At 38.3% G+C, this 14,270-nt stretch overlaps 1 protein-coding gene across 2 annotated transcripts in view; it reads left to right on the top strand.

The window, feature by feature from the left end:
- LOC134541170 (xanthine dehydrogenase) overlaps positions 1 to 14,270 on the top strand; it is a 228,666-nt gene that overhangs the window by 120,645 nt on the left and 93,751 nt on the right. For both annotated transcript variants that reach the window (XM_063384399.1, XM_063384400.1), the window contains exon 11: positions 6,365 to 6,549. In XM_063384399.1, coding sequence (XP_063240469.1) covers positions 6,365 to 6,549 — 185 coding nt within the window. The remainder of the gene's footprint in view (positions 1 to 6,364; positions 6,550 to 14,270) is intronic.

Raw genomic sequence — 14,270 nt, 5'->3', positions numbered from 1 at the left:
GGCTATGGACATTGTAGTGTGAATATGATGAGAGACGATACAGTTCTCCCTGCAACACCTGAAGAGGTTTTCGCACATGCATTCAACCTACCAGCTATTCGGTCACCACCAGCATCTGCATGTGGCCAGACTTCGCCAGTACAGACATCAACTGCCTGTACCCAGATGGGTGCTACATCGCCAGCACCTACTACATCAGTAGCAGTCCAGCCTAAACGCCGGCGTCAGCTTCGCCTTCCTACATCTCGCAAGAGTCGAACCCGAGATCTCAGTCATCTAGGTCCGATCAGTGAAGACACCACTCAAGTATGTTCCACAGAAAACACTAGTGATGAAAGAACTGTTGAGATTGCCCGTGTAGCTGTACGTTCATTACTTCTGGAACTATTGAGCAAAGTATAATGTTATTTATATCAATTTTCTCTTTAATATGTATTTCAGAGTTTATTCTACTCTATGTAACTTGTAGTTATGCTTAATATTTAGGTATTGGGTCTCGAGTTAATGTTGCCTTTGTCACTATGATGTGTAGTGTGTGAATATTATGTGATTTTATTACTCGTTATTTACTTCTTGTAAATCATCGATTGTTCTTACCCCTTGCTGTTTGTAATAAGATTTAAATAAATATGTGTTTAACATTTACGTTGTTTGCTTTAATTTCAAAACATTTAATTGCCGCTATTATTGAATTGTAACTATAAGTTATTAGTCTCCTCAGCTAGAGTGATTGCTTTAATACATAAATTCTAACACTACCTTCGAGATGTCTTCCGCCACTACGAGAAGAAGAGAGAGTCTCTACACAACACCAATATTTTATAAATACTCTATCATATTTAATAAACATACATTATTAATTAATAATAATATGGCTACAGGTTCCAAACTTATCTCGACTGGTTACACATTGCATAACACTTGTAGGTTTTTAAATTCAAACTTGGCACCATCCGGCGACAATACCTTGAATTAAAGATGGCCGACAGTGGTGCCATCCGGTAGCGACTTTATGAATTAAAGATGGCGATGGTGGCGCGCTCCGGCGGTAACTTTAAGAATTAAAGATGGCGATGGTGGCACACTCTGGTAGCAACACTAGGAACTAAAGATGGCGATGGTGGCGTCATCTGGTATCGATTGTATGAACTAAAATATGGCGACGGTGGCGCCATCTACCAGCCAACTTGAGAACCAAGATGGCGGCGCCTCTGGCAACTAATTTTTGAATTTGGCGCGCGATACTAGCGACATCTACCAGCCAACTTGAGAACCAAGATGGCGGCGCCTCTGGCAACTAATTTTTGAATTTGGCGCGCGATACTAGCGACATCTACCAGCCAACTTGAGAACCAAGATGGCGGCGTCTCTGGCAACTAATTTTTGAATTTGGCGCGCGATACTAGCGACATCTACCAGCCAACTTGAGAACCAAGATGGCGGCGCCTCTGGTAACTAATTTTTGAATTTGGCGCGCGATACTAGCGACATCTACCAGCCAACTTGAGAACCAAGATGGCGGCGCCTCTGGTAACTAATTTTTGAATTTAGCGCCATCTGGTAGTCTGTGCTGGAATTAAAGATGGCGGCTGTATAATAATTTTAATTTAAAATGTGGGGCCTTAGGTATGCATTAAGGAAGGCAAAAACACCCTCCTCCCCCATTTATCATAAACTTGCCGTCAGTACGTAGCATATATAGATTATTTATTCCACCATATCCCAATTGGTCTCGTGGTCTAGTGGTCAAGGTGTCCGCCTCGTAACCACGACATCCTGGACGTTTTCACGTCCCATGGATCGAATCCCAGCCTCGGCACTGAAAATATTTTAGTTAAAATAAAATAATCCCTGCTGCTATCTGGTGGCGACCAACAGAACTATATGACGTCACAAGATGGCTGCCTCCAGCAGACGAAAACAAGATGGCGGCCACCAGCAGACGAAAACAAGATGGCGGCCACCAGCAGACGAAACAAGATGGCGGCTGATGATTACATCGAATTTCAAAAGTTCGAAAAAAAAAATTCTAATCCAAGATGGCGGCCGTGACGAAAAGTGCAACGGTGACGTCACGATTCGAAGTTGGTGGAAATTTCTAGAAATATAAAATGGCGGATGGATTAGCATGGATTAGCATATGGATTAGCATGGATTAACATATGGATTAGCATAGATTGGCATACGAATTGGCATAGATTGGCATACGTATTGGCATAGATTGGCATACGAATTGGCATAGATTGGCATACTGATTGGCATAGATTGGCATGGATTAGCATAGATTGGCATGGATTAGCATAGATTGGCATGGATTAGCATAGATTAGCATAGATTAGCATACGGATTAGCATGGATTAGCATACGGATTAGATGACGTCATCCAAGATGGCCGCCGGATCCTCGATCCTCCGCCTGTTCTTGAACCCCCTATTTCCAACTACTCGGCTCATAATCATATGGCCAGAGAATTTAATTGCAACAGTCCGAACAAAAAAGTATAAAACAACTGTGGCTCGCGACTATCTTTAGACGGGTTGCTATGGTAACTGGCCGATAATGAACGGTTCGCGCTCTTGCTAAACACCAGCACTAAAGACGGGATCGTACAATGAGCCAGATTCTTCCTGCGCATACGCGACAAGCCACCGGGGTGTAGAGAAGCACAACGGGTTCTGAGGGCTTGGGGTGAGCGCGGATCCCCAAGAAAAAAGAAAAACAAAGTTGTTGAATTAAAGTTTGAGGGGAGGGGAGGTTAGTCTACATAAGGTTTTTTTAGCGGGAATATGTGAGTTTTCGTCTTTATTTATAATATTTATTTGTGTTGTAATATCGCGAAATAAAGTTTGTTTTTAAATGCTGTTGACAAATAGAAAACCAAGACAAAGTTGATTTTTTTCTGGGTTTTTCTGTGAATAGACATAGTTTGTTTCAAATGTTGTTGACGTAATGACATAGTTAACTCTTTCTGGCTTTCTCTATGAATAAACATTCCCGAAATAACACCTTTTCATGTTCTGACTGTAGTGACAATGTTAAATTAACAGTAGTTTGCGCAGACATATGACTTAATGTCATTCTGAAATTAATTTCATCCCAAGACAAAGAAAATCTCAAACTGAAGGTTCACATCAGTATTAACTATGTGAAAAACAATTTCCACATCTTTCAAAACTTCGAAGGCATCAGCGCGAAATTCACTCTAGCTACTTGGATGCGCCATCAATCGGTACAAAATATGTAAATTGCAGCATTTTGACTTTACTTCTGAAAATAAGACAACCATGATTGATCATTTTCGTACTGTGCACGACATTGATACTGTTACATAACATAAGAATTCAGTTCGTTTTCAGATTTCATATCTTGATGAGAGAGAGAAAAGAACATATAGATTATATGTTGGAGCCATGGGGGCGAAAAGGCATAATGATGGGTCGAAACTATTCTCATACCGATGTAACCGTTCTAGTTATTCCACCACGAAAAGCACTGGGCAATAACACGTCAAGATGCAAGGCAGCTGCAAAATTAATGGTAGGTGTCCAGCTGGTATGCAGGTGACCTCAATGGTAGATGGAAAGTGTAAAGTTTATTTCTGTTTCACCCACGTTGGTCACCACTGTGAACCAGGTCATTTACGAATTCAGAAAAAAGATCGCGAGGCACTGGCATTAAAACTTCCGGTCAGTATTGCCCCAGATACTATCAAAGGTGGAGTTCGTGATTCCGTTTGTGAAACATCATTATCCAAACCACATTTACTGACAAAGAATGACTTGCAGGATATTAAGTAAGCATATAACTTGGGTTTGATTGTAATGAGGCATGCAGACGATTGGACAAGTGTCACTAAAAGGGTAAATGAAACGAATGAAAGTGACAGCGTATGTGTTCTGATGTACAAACAACAGGGAGAAGAACACCCACTGCTTCGTAAAGAATATTTCGTCTCAATAATACATAACAGTGCACAATGTGTAATGCTGGAAATACATGGTCCTGAATGTGTTTGTATGGATGGTACTCATGGTCTAAATAATTACAATTTCGAAGTGATTACTTTCCTTGTCTAGATATGAGGCAGGGCCATGTGATTTTTTTTATTTCGAACTGGTCAGATGAAAGAATACTCTCAATATTTTTGTAATGTGTTATTGAACGTGATTGTGAATAATTCTAAATGTTCTGGCTCCTAATTTCTCTGCATCACACAAGGTGGATCTGGATCATTCTAACTGGCTCAAAATATTTCTAAGTGGCACAAGAAAATCGAACTGTATCATTTAAACAGCCAAGTTTATCTTTCTACTAAGAAGTGAAACTATATAAATAAGACCGCCCCCAGCCCCTAATCAGCATCACACAAGTGGATCTATATAATTCTGCATAGCACAAGAAGGTAGAACTATATAATTCTGCCTGCCTCACGCCCCTAATCTTTCTGTATCACACAAGGAGGTAGATCTACATCAGTCTGACACCCCAGCTCATAATCACTTTTCATTATACAATCAGGTGTATTTATATTATTCTGACAGCTTGGATCCAAATTTCTCTACTTCTGTAAAGGAAGTGTAACTATAAAATTAAACAACCCCTGGCTTGTTATCTCTCTTTATTGCACAAATATGTTGAAGTAGATAATTTTGACAGCACTTGGCACACTGAATCGTACAATGAAGTCGAACTTAATAATCCTGTTATCCCCAAACCCCATAAGCTCTCTTTATTGCACAAGTTTGATGATTGTGAACAATTCGAACTGCTCTGGCTCCTAATTTCTCTGCATAACACAATGTGGATCTAGATCATTTTGACTAACTGGCTCAAAATCTCTCTAAGTGGCCCAAGAAAATTGAACTATATCATTTAGACAGCCCAGTTTATTATTTTTATATATGAAGTGAAACTATTTTATAAATCCGCCCCCAGCCCCTAATCTGCTCACAACTATGTAGAAGTAGACACATCTGACAGTCCCAGACCCCTAATATCTCTGCATCACACAAGTTCATAGAAGTATATACGACTAACAGCTCCAGGTCCCTAATCTCTTTGCATCGCCAAAGTGTGTAGAATTAGACACTTCTGACAGCTCTGGCTTCTTATTTCTCGGAATTGTACAAGGAGGCGGATACAGATTACTCTGACAGCTCACAAGAAGGTGGAACTATATAATTCTTACAGCTTGAGGCACTTCTTTTCTGCATTGCACAGATTTGAAGTAGCAGATCAGTGTGCAAGCAGTCCTTCAAACCAGTTCAGATATATTGATAACGATTTTTTTAAATATTTGTATTTGTCTGTGATCTGCACTTTTAATTAAACTACATACATCATACTCAAGACATGAAAGTGTTTCTGAAGAAAATTGTTAGTTCTAATGTTCAAGGTGTTTCAAATTTTTGTATGGTTGTAAGATGGTAGTCAATAGGAACCTCAACAATAGATTGTCTGAAGGAATAGTAGGAACTGACCGTGTCAATCATTTAAATATATTTTTTTTAAAATATAATTGTATTGTATTGGCTTAATTTTAGCATATGTTATTCATTTTAATTCAAGTAAACATGATGATATTGTCACACAAGCAGAGGTTTGTGAAGGAAAGGGAGATTTGGAGGATATACACCCTCATTCTTCCGATATCTTAAAATAATATAAACATTTCACAACAAAAGGAAAGAATTAAAAAAAAACAGCAATGTAAGTGGTTCTATTACCTCTCCCCTCCTCCATCTTAGCCCCACCCTCTCCACACAGCTGAAATTAAATTCTGCATTTACTCCTCCACACACATGTTGGTATTTTTAATTCCAAGTATATATGTTTTAATGGAATACTCGTGGAAGTTAGTTAATTGTAACCAGAGATACACATTTGATTTTCGTTACTGGATTGTTTAATCTGTAAGGTTAATGTTAGTCTTTACTTCGAATGACTATACATATTTGTAGTAATTCAGTATGGTTCTTCGTCATTTCGGTGCCACTTATTTTATCATGACTATACTATAAAAATATTCCCAGGGTTGGGACAACACAGGCGTTACGATGCTCCCAAGAGCCTTAGTGAATTAGTAACGCGATTTTATCGCGATCTGGAGGAGGTAGGAAAAAGACTGTGTCGAAAGCCTGATATCTATCCTGGCATCATCGTATCCATTCAGCTTACCGCCAGTTGTAGCAAATGAACTCTAAAAAAAAACACACTGAGCGGCACCTGCCCAATCCCATCGCTCTCACCATGGGATCCCTCACTCGGGCAGATTACGTGTGGTCCAGTCTCGGACCTAGCCAACCTCTACTAGCTGTGCAGGCTAGTTCCTGGGTTGTACTTGCAGCACTAAATAATGTTTCAGAATCAGTACTTCCGCGCCTACAAGCAGGCGAGGAGGAGAGACGACGACATCGCCATCGCCAACATGGCAGTGAGCGTGTGGCTGGAGCCCGACACGAGGACCGTGAAGGATCTGGCCGTGGCCTTCGGAGGACTGGCGGCCACCACTGTGCTGGCTGGGTCCGTCCGCGACAAGGCGGTCGGCAGGTGAGGCGACCCGTCTGTGTTTATTGTTTTAGTCAATATAATTCATATAGTTTGATATTATAATAGAGGTCATTGAACGATACCAATAACATAGTTTAATGTGTCGCAGCTTTCTGGTACTAACAAGAAGAGGGCATGACTTGGGAAATTTACATCGGGATGAAAATCGGTGTATTCGTAGAAGAATATATATATATGTTTTATGCATTTGTACATTTGTAATATATTTATATATGCTAAGCATATTAATACATGTATTGTGCAAATAAGAACTTTATATTTTATTAGTCTGACTATAACATTTACTGAGCTGGATTCTTCAAGACCTTCGATTGGTTTTCTCTGTTTGCTGTTAGTTATTCCTGGCAATATTTTGATAGTTTTCGCCGTATGTTCCTGGTTATTCCCGGTTAGACTTCGGTTCATGTTCTCCGCATTATCCTTGTTATGTATGAAGAAAACATTCACTCCATGCATTTTTTAAAGCAATATACAATTTCCTGAAGGCAAGAGCATGACAACAGAATGAGTATCAAATGTGTCATCGATACATTTTTGGTGATGTCTTTCAGCTTCAGTTTTGTTAATTAATTGTTTCCACCTCCAACATAAATTGCACGATATTCTAAGCATTCAATTACATTTTACGAGTTAAATTTCAAATCGACATAAACTTGTGAATAAGTATGGTGAATTTCACGATTCTACATTGATAACTATTATTACAAATGTAAGTTGAAGCAAAATGTGTCAATCGAATTTGTTTACGGATTAAAAAAATTCCACAAAACAGAGGGAAAATTTTAAGGACTTAAAATTCAAAAATAGAGCCAACAGTCAAAAAATGAAAAAAAAATTAGGGGATCTTATATTTGTCTGAAGATAGCATGAAGAAAATTTTATACAAATCTGTAATATCTGGCATGGAATGTCCTCGATAGAATGGTAAGTAAACTCTATGGAATACAGAATATAAATTTGTTTAAAGCTTTAGTTACTTTTACCTTTGGCCGAGAATCGAACTAAGGACGAAAATATATAGACTCAATCATTTCATTAATAGACGATGTTTGGTGATTTTTAAATTATATTCTGAATTATTAATCAATAATTACCGATTTTCATGATATGGTGAATATGGAAACCGTAACGAAAAGTGCAACTTTCTAGAAACTAAGATAGTGACTATCTAAAAGTGCAATGATCTAGAATCCAAGATTGCGACCTTAACGAAAAGTGCAATATTACAGAATCAAAGATGGCCACTGGGTCGAGGTCATAGATCAAGGTCAATGTCAAAGGTCAAGTTCAAATTTAAGGTCAAGGTAAATGTTTTGACCTGTGGTAGGACTTCTGAGGACACTTGCCCTTCTCTAAAGAATATTGTCTGTCTCTAAAGTATATTGCCCCTTTATGAGGAATATTGCCCCTTTCCTAGAAATTTTGGCTGCTCAAGATTTTTTTGAGAAATTTTTAAGTCATTTTTGAACATTTTTGGAGTGTGACACCAAATTAGATGCACGGTCACATTCCAAAATGGCGGATTGGCTCATAGCTTCAAATCCTTAAGACAGTCCCCGAATCGTCAATTGTATACCACTTATGTAAAACGTGGTTATTTTTTCGTATTTAATATGCTCATCGTCAGATAACTAGGTACGATTATACCCACCTAAACATTAAAACATAATAAATTTAATTTGATATTCAGCACTGCAGGTAAGTAGGTATATAAAGTATGTATGAGGGCAGGGGAGGAGGGAGGGGGATTAAGGGATTATGTCACTTCCTTCGACCATGCACACACAAAAAAGTTTCCCGTTACGTTCATCAGCCATGTACGCACGAAAAAATGTCCCGTTACAGTAGTAGGATATAGCCGTTTCTGGGACAGGCGCAGGATCCAGGATCCGGCGGGAATCTTGGATGACGTCATCGGTGACCATCTTGGACTCAAAAATTCCCTAAAATTCCTTAAAAATGACTCAAAATGACTCAAAAATTCCCGTTTTAAGAAAAAAATTCCCGTTTTCGAGGGAAAAATTCCCGTTTCGAGGGAAAATTTCCCGTTTTATTCCTTAAAAATACCAGCAGCTAGAAATGTCCATATGTAGGCTTAAGCATCCATGTCTACAGCCTCAGATAAGCCTCTGACGTCATCATGGATGATGACGTCACCGTTGCAATTTCCGTTATGGTCGCCATCTTTAAATTTACTATCCGATTTAAAAAAAAAAAATTAAAATTCAATTAATAAAATTTTAATAAAAAATATTTAAAAAAAACATACATTTACGACACGGAGCTCGGAGTCCTCGGTTCGAACCCGGTGAGGGCCAAAAAAAAATTGGCGACCGATCCTTCCTCCACAGAAGTCACCTACAGACTAACCTACCACCACCAATAACAAGGTCAACTAGTATGATGTCATGTCCGCCATCTTGTCTTCGTCTGCTGGAAGCCATCATCTTGTAATCGTCTGCTAGAGTGCACTGACGCCATGTTAGTTGAATTCTCACCCGCTAGAGTGCAGTAATCATTTATTATTGATGTGTCACCCGCCATCTTGTCATTTGGCCGCCATCTTGGAATTGTGTAATTATTTAGCTAGAAATTCGGGAAAAATTCCAAAATTCATTAAATAAACCACTAATCAATTTACATATTGATTCGGTCAGTTGCTGTCCCTGGTTCGATACTTGATCGATTCAATATAGTTTAATTTTATGTAAAAAAATAATAATTTCAATAAACCATGTTCAACATTCTTAAAGAGACTTTAAATCCTATAAACCATCATGTCCGCCGTCTTGGAAATTCGTAAATATTTAGCTATATTTCGTGAAAAAGTTCAAAAATAAGTAAATAAAATACAATCAATATACTGATTAATTAGATCGACTAAGGTCCTTGGTACGATTTAGGATGATTCAAAAAAAAATTAAATATAATAACAATTCAACATTATAGTGGCAGGATCGAGGAATTAAACACCGCAAGTTCTTTTACAAACATAATATTTATTACATAATTTCTATTCTACTACAGGATCGATCACTTACGAAAGCTAGCAAATTTATAATCAATCATTTAGTTCCGCATCAGTGTGAAATGACTAATTCTCAGCTCCAATCGGTTTATACTAGATAGAGTCCAACCAGAACCTTTACAGACATAGTCCTCCTCTTCTTGACAGAGTTTCTGGATACCGTTTTTAACAGTTTGATTCACATCGTCAGAATTGTAAATTACTGCAGCCGATGTCTTGAATGCACACTTCCTCACTTCGTCTTCGAATGGATACAGCTTTCCATATATACAGTCCAACCACAAGTTATATTTTGATGGACCTTTATTTGCTACATCATCAGTAAGCTGATTGATTATGTCCTCTCTGATATCATCAAGAAAAGTACAAATGTCCTTCAACTCACCGAATGTATTTAGATAATAGTAGTCTTTCAACGTTCCACGAAATGCAGACTGCGCCAAGTAGAACCCATTATCATTCACTTGTAATGCACCGAGCACAGTATTAGGTTTATTTTCATGTCCAGACGTTATAGCAATCGGTTGCTGCACATTGGTTTTCTTGCTTGTACGCTTACGAGTCTCCAATCTAAAGCGAGGAGTCGAAATTTCTACAGGTAGTTCTTCAGTAGACACACGGACTTTTCCGTTGCATTTTTTCACATGCCGTCGCAAACTATCAATACGTGTAAACCATTCATGACACTCATCACAGCGTAACTTTATGCGAGATGGATTCTTCTTGCATTTACTCCTCTCATGTCTTCGTGCTACATGAGAAAAAGTGAACGACATATCGCAGTAGCTGCAAGGATACCTTGCTGATGAACACAAGCCTTTCAGACCCGATCCAGATACTGACGTTGCCGCAGTTGCGCCATCTCCAGGCATACTCTTATGAACATCAATGCATCGTTGTTGAATAGAAACCTTTACTTTCTGCCGAACAGCAGGACCTTTGCATGTCTTCATGTGCGTTTTCATATTATCTTTTCTGGCAAACTGCTTATGGCATTTCTCACAAACAATCATTTTACGATAAAGGTTCTTGACACATTCTCTCTTTTCGTGTCGTCGAGCATTGCTGTTGTTTATGAAAATATTGTCACAGTAACAACACCGATGTCAGTTAGTTGTTGAATCACCAGCCATTTAAGTCTCCATCGAGGCTGAAACGAAGTTCGTCGTGTTTTCCTGTGAAGCCAGCACCACCGGCATTAAATTCTCTTCTGCTGGTGGTACCACGACTGTTGAAGTCTCCTCCAGTGTTGTCAGAGGCGTTGCCGTCGGGATCTGCTCCAACATCGTCGGCGCTGACGTTAGAGTTCCTATAGACGATTGTACATCCTCCATCAAGTTCGACGTTAAAGTTGGTAAAGATGCCATCGAGTTCACAAGAACAGGTAATTACGCGTCTTATGCACCAGAAGAAACAAACTAGGTGATCCTTACACCGATAACGTCAGTAACAAACTGAGCATCCTGCTGTCAAGGACTCGCTTATATACATGCACAGGATGGAATAATACGCTAGTCAAATCAAGAACCATCAACAATAATACTGAAGTCAAAACTACTTTAAAAATAGAAGCCCACTCAACGAAAAAGGCAGCATATTTGGAAGCAAATTCGACATATGAAATGGACACGCAATGCACGCACCTGCAGATTTCATCATAAAGTTAACATTTAAATTTCATTCAAGCGAAATAGCAAGCCAATGTCACATCATCATATTAACATCCTATTGGTCATACTATCCTCAAAATTTCACAGTATTATAAATCACACCAGTTATAGACGGACTTATGGTTTCTAACACACAACAAATCAGTCATTTTTCTTTAATAAATTCATATTTTAAAAAGCAAAATATACATTGTAAACGAAGAACCAGGTACATAAATATGTTATATACTTTATGCACACTGTAGACGCCAAGAGCTTGAAAGTACATATGTAAGAAAGATATTTAATAAAACTGATATTAAATTGTATATTTATTCCCATTAATACACATCAGATCAAAAAAAGTAGGTTTTATTATATAAACCTCACATTTCTTAGTTCATGTTTCATTGAGGACGTATAAATTTTCAGCATTTCGCGAACAAAGTAGAAGTTTTAACCTATTCTTCAATCATTTGGATTGTCTCTCGATGAACAATTGGTCTCATGTGCTACGGCTTCCATCTTCTTTACATATTTGTTATTATTAGTCTTAAAATCCACGCATCCGTGTCACTATCACAGACGCAAAGTTATATTCATCATCATCATCGTAGCTGTCATCAATATTATCATGAGCTGCATCAATATCACTCATTTTATGATGTCGTTTCCGCATTTCAGTTGTCAGAGATTTACCACAATCTATGATGTTGTGAGCTTCACATTATTCTCTATTGTTTTGTAGACATGGTTAGTTACATTCTCGTTTTCTTTAAAAGCCTGTGTGTCCAGTTTTATTATTTAATCCTTCATCCCATCATCCCAAACACAATTAAATCATTGTAGTATACAGAAAAAAAAAACAACAAAGTTCTTTTCATTTAATCTTAGGAACCACATCATCCTTTCCACCTATAGTATAGTTTCTTGAGCCCAAGAGTCTTTCAATATATACCATGCAGTGTTCTTCAAGAGATGTGGCATACTTCTAGTTCTACATACAAATCCATCCTATCATTGATTTGTTGACACGTTAGAAAAAAACCTTAAAGTTAATTTTTACGTGTTTTATTAAATTATCACTTCGGCTAAAAATAATTACCACACATAGTGTGTTATTACATTTCCTTCTTCATCTGCAATGCTAAGTTCCTTGATAATAAATCCATACTGACTAGAGAAGCCTTGGAGGTTTACACATTTCGTCATGGTGGTCGAGACGAGACTAAGCCGGTAATGTACTGTCAGGTCTTAGATAATAGACGACACAATCTACCTTTTTGCAGGATGTCTCGATTATGTCCGGAGCCTCCTCGTCACAATCACTGGTCCAGTGATGACCGAAGTTGCAGACCTCTAGTTGGAAGTAACCATCCTCGGTGACGTAGTGCACACGGCGGATCCGGGCGTTACTTGCGCGTACTTTACAGACGGATCGAACGGCATTTGCTTGAATTTGTAGCAGCAGCACTATACACACACGACTATGTGTTGACTGCTGTGTCTAGGGTGTTGACCTCAATTTATTCCGCTAGGACCACCCTCCAGTCCAGTCACATGTACCGTTGCTTCCGTTGTTGTCCCCCGCCTTGCTGGCGACCTCCAACATTCCAACACGGTGATCAACCATCCAAGCCCTAAGCATGCTAGCATTGTGTCTTGAGATCGGACCTGGACATCCAAGTTACATAGAGTACAATATACTCTGAAATACATAATAAAGAGAAAATTGATATAAATAACATTATACTTTGCTTAATAGTTCCAGAAGTAATGAACGCACTGCTTGACCAGTGACCGGTGTAACTAAATATTAAATATATTTTATTTTCCATTACCTTTCGTGGAATTTATTAATCATTCACTCTACGAAAAACAACTCAAGACAATATACCTGACCATCGAATTAAATACAGTACTGCTATGCCTTACATGAAAGTCTAATTATTCGATAATCTAAATAACCTATAAATCGTTCATGTACAATGCCACACATACAGGCCAATTTTTTCTATGGACCATGAGACCGAGTCATGACAATATCAGAAGTATAGGCTAGTCATTTCAGGACCGCAGGACCTTCTTCGTCTTTAGATAATTACAGTCATTTAGACCATCATGAAATTTTTATACATACTAAAGGATTAAGCGACCTTGAAAAATATTTTAGTAACACCAAGAGGTTTTGAACTAGTAAATATTCAGTCACTACATATTTTACTACGCGCAATCAACAAAACGGAAGCACCATCAACGAAAAGGCAGCACAATCAAAAAAGTCAGCACATTTGTAAACACCATCAACAAAAAAGGAAGCGCATTTTGGAAGCACCACAACGTAAAGGCAGCACATTTTGGAAGCACAATCAATAAAGGCAGCACATTTGGAAGCACCATCAACAAAAAGGCAGCACATTTGGAAGCACCATCAACAAAAAGGAAGCACATTTTGGAAGCACCATCAACGTAAAGGCAGCACATTTGGAAGCACCATCAAAAAAGGAAGCACATTTTGGAAGCACCATCAAAAAGGCAGCACATTTGGAAGCACCATCAACAAAAAGGAAGCACATTTTGGAAGCACCATCATAAAGGCAGCACATTTGGGAAGCACAATCAATAAAGGCAGCACATTTGGAAGCACCATCTACAAAAAGGAAGCACATTTTGGAAGCACCATCAAAAAGGCAGCACATTTGGTAACACAAGTTACGAGAACTAAGTCTTAGTTAGAAATCAGAATGCAAGAAATAAAAACATTAAATTTTTACTTTTAATATTTAATTTATTTCTTAAGATTATACAAATAGAAGTAAAATAAGCCATTATTGTATTTAGCCAGCTTTGCTCAGTTCTTCGAGTATGAAAGATATTTCTTTTATGCACGAATAGTTTCCTGCACAAAGTGAGCCATGTAGAAGTCTTAGCCGGTCAACCAATAAGTTTGGATCTTTCCACGATGTGTAACCAATCTCTTCTACTACCAGCTCACTTGCTTGTTTATTATTAATACTTTTAAT

This window comes from Bacillus rossius, chromosome 18 (assembly GCF_032445375.1).
Source record: "Bacillus rossius redtenbacheri isolate Brsri chromosome 18, Brsri_v3, whole genome shotgun sequence".
NCBI classification, from domain to species: domain Eukaryota; kingdom Metazoa; phylum Arthropoda; class Insecta; order Phasmatodea; family Bacillidae; genus Bacillus; species Bacillus rossius.
This window is presented reverse-complemented; position numbering and strand designations above follow the sequence as displayed.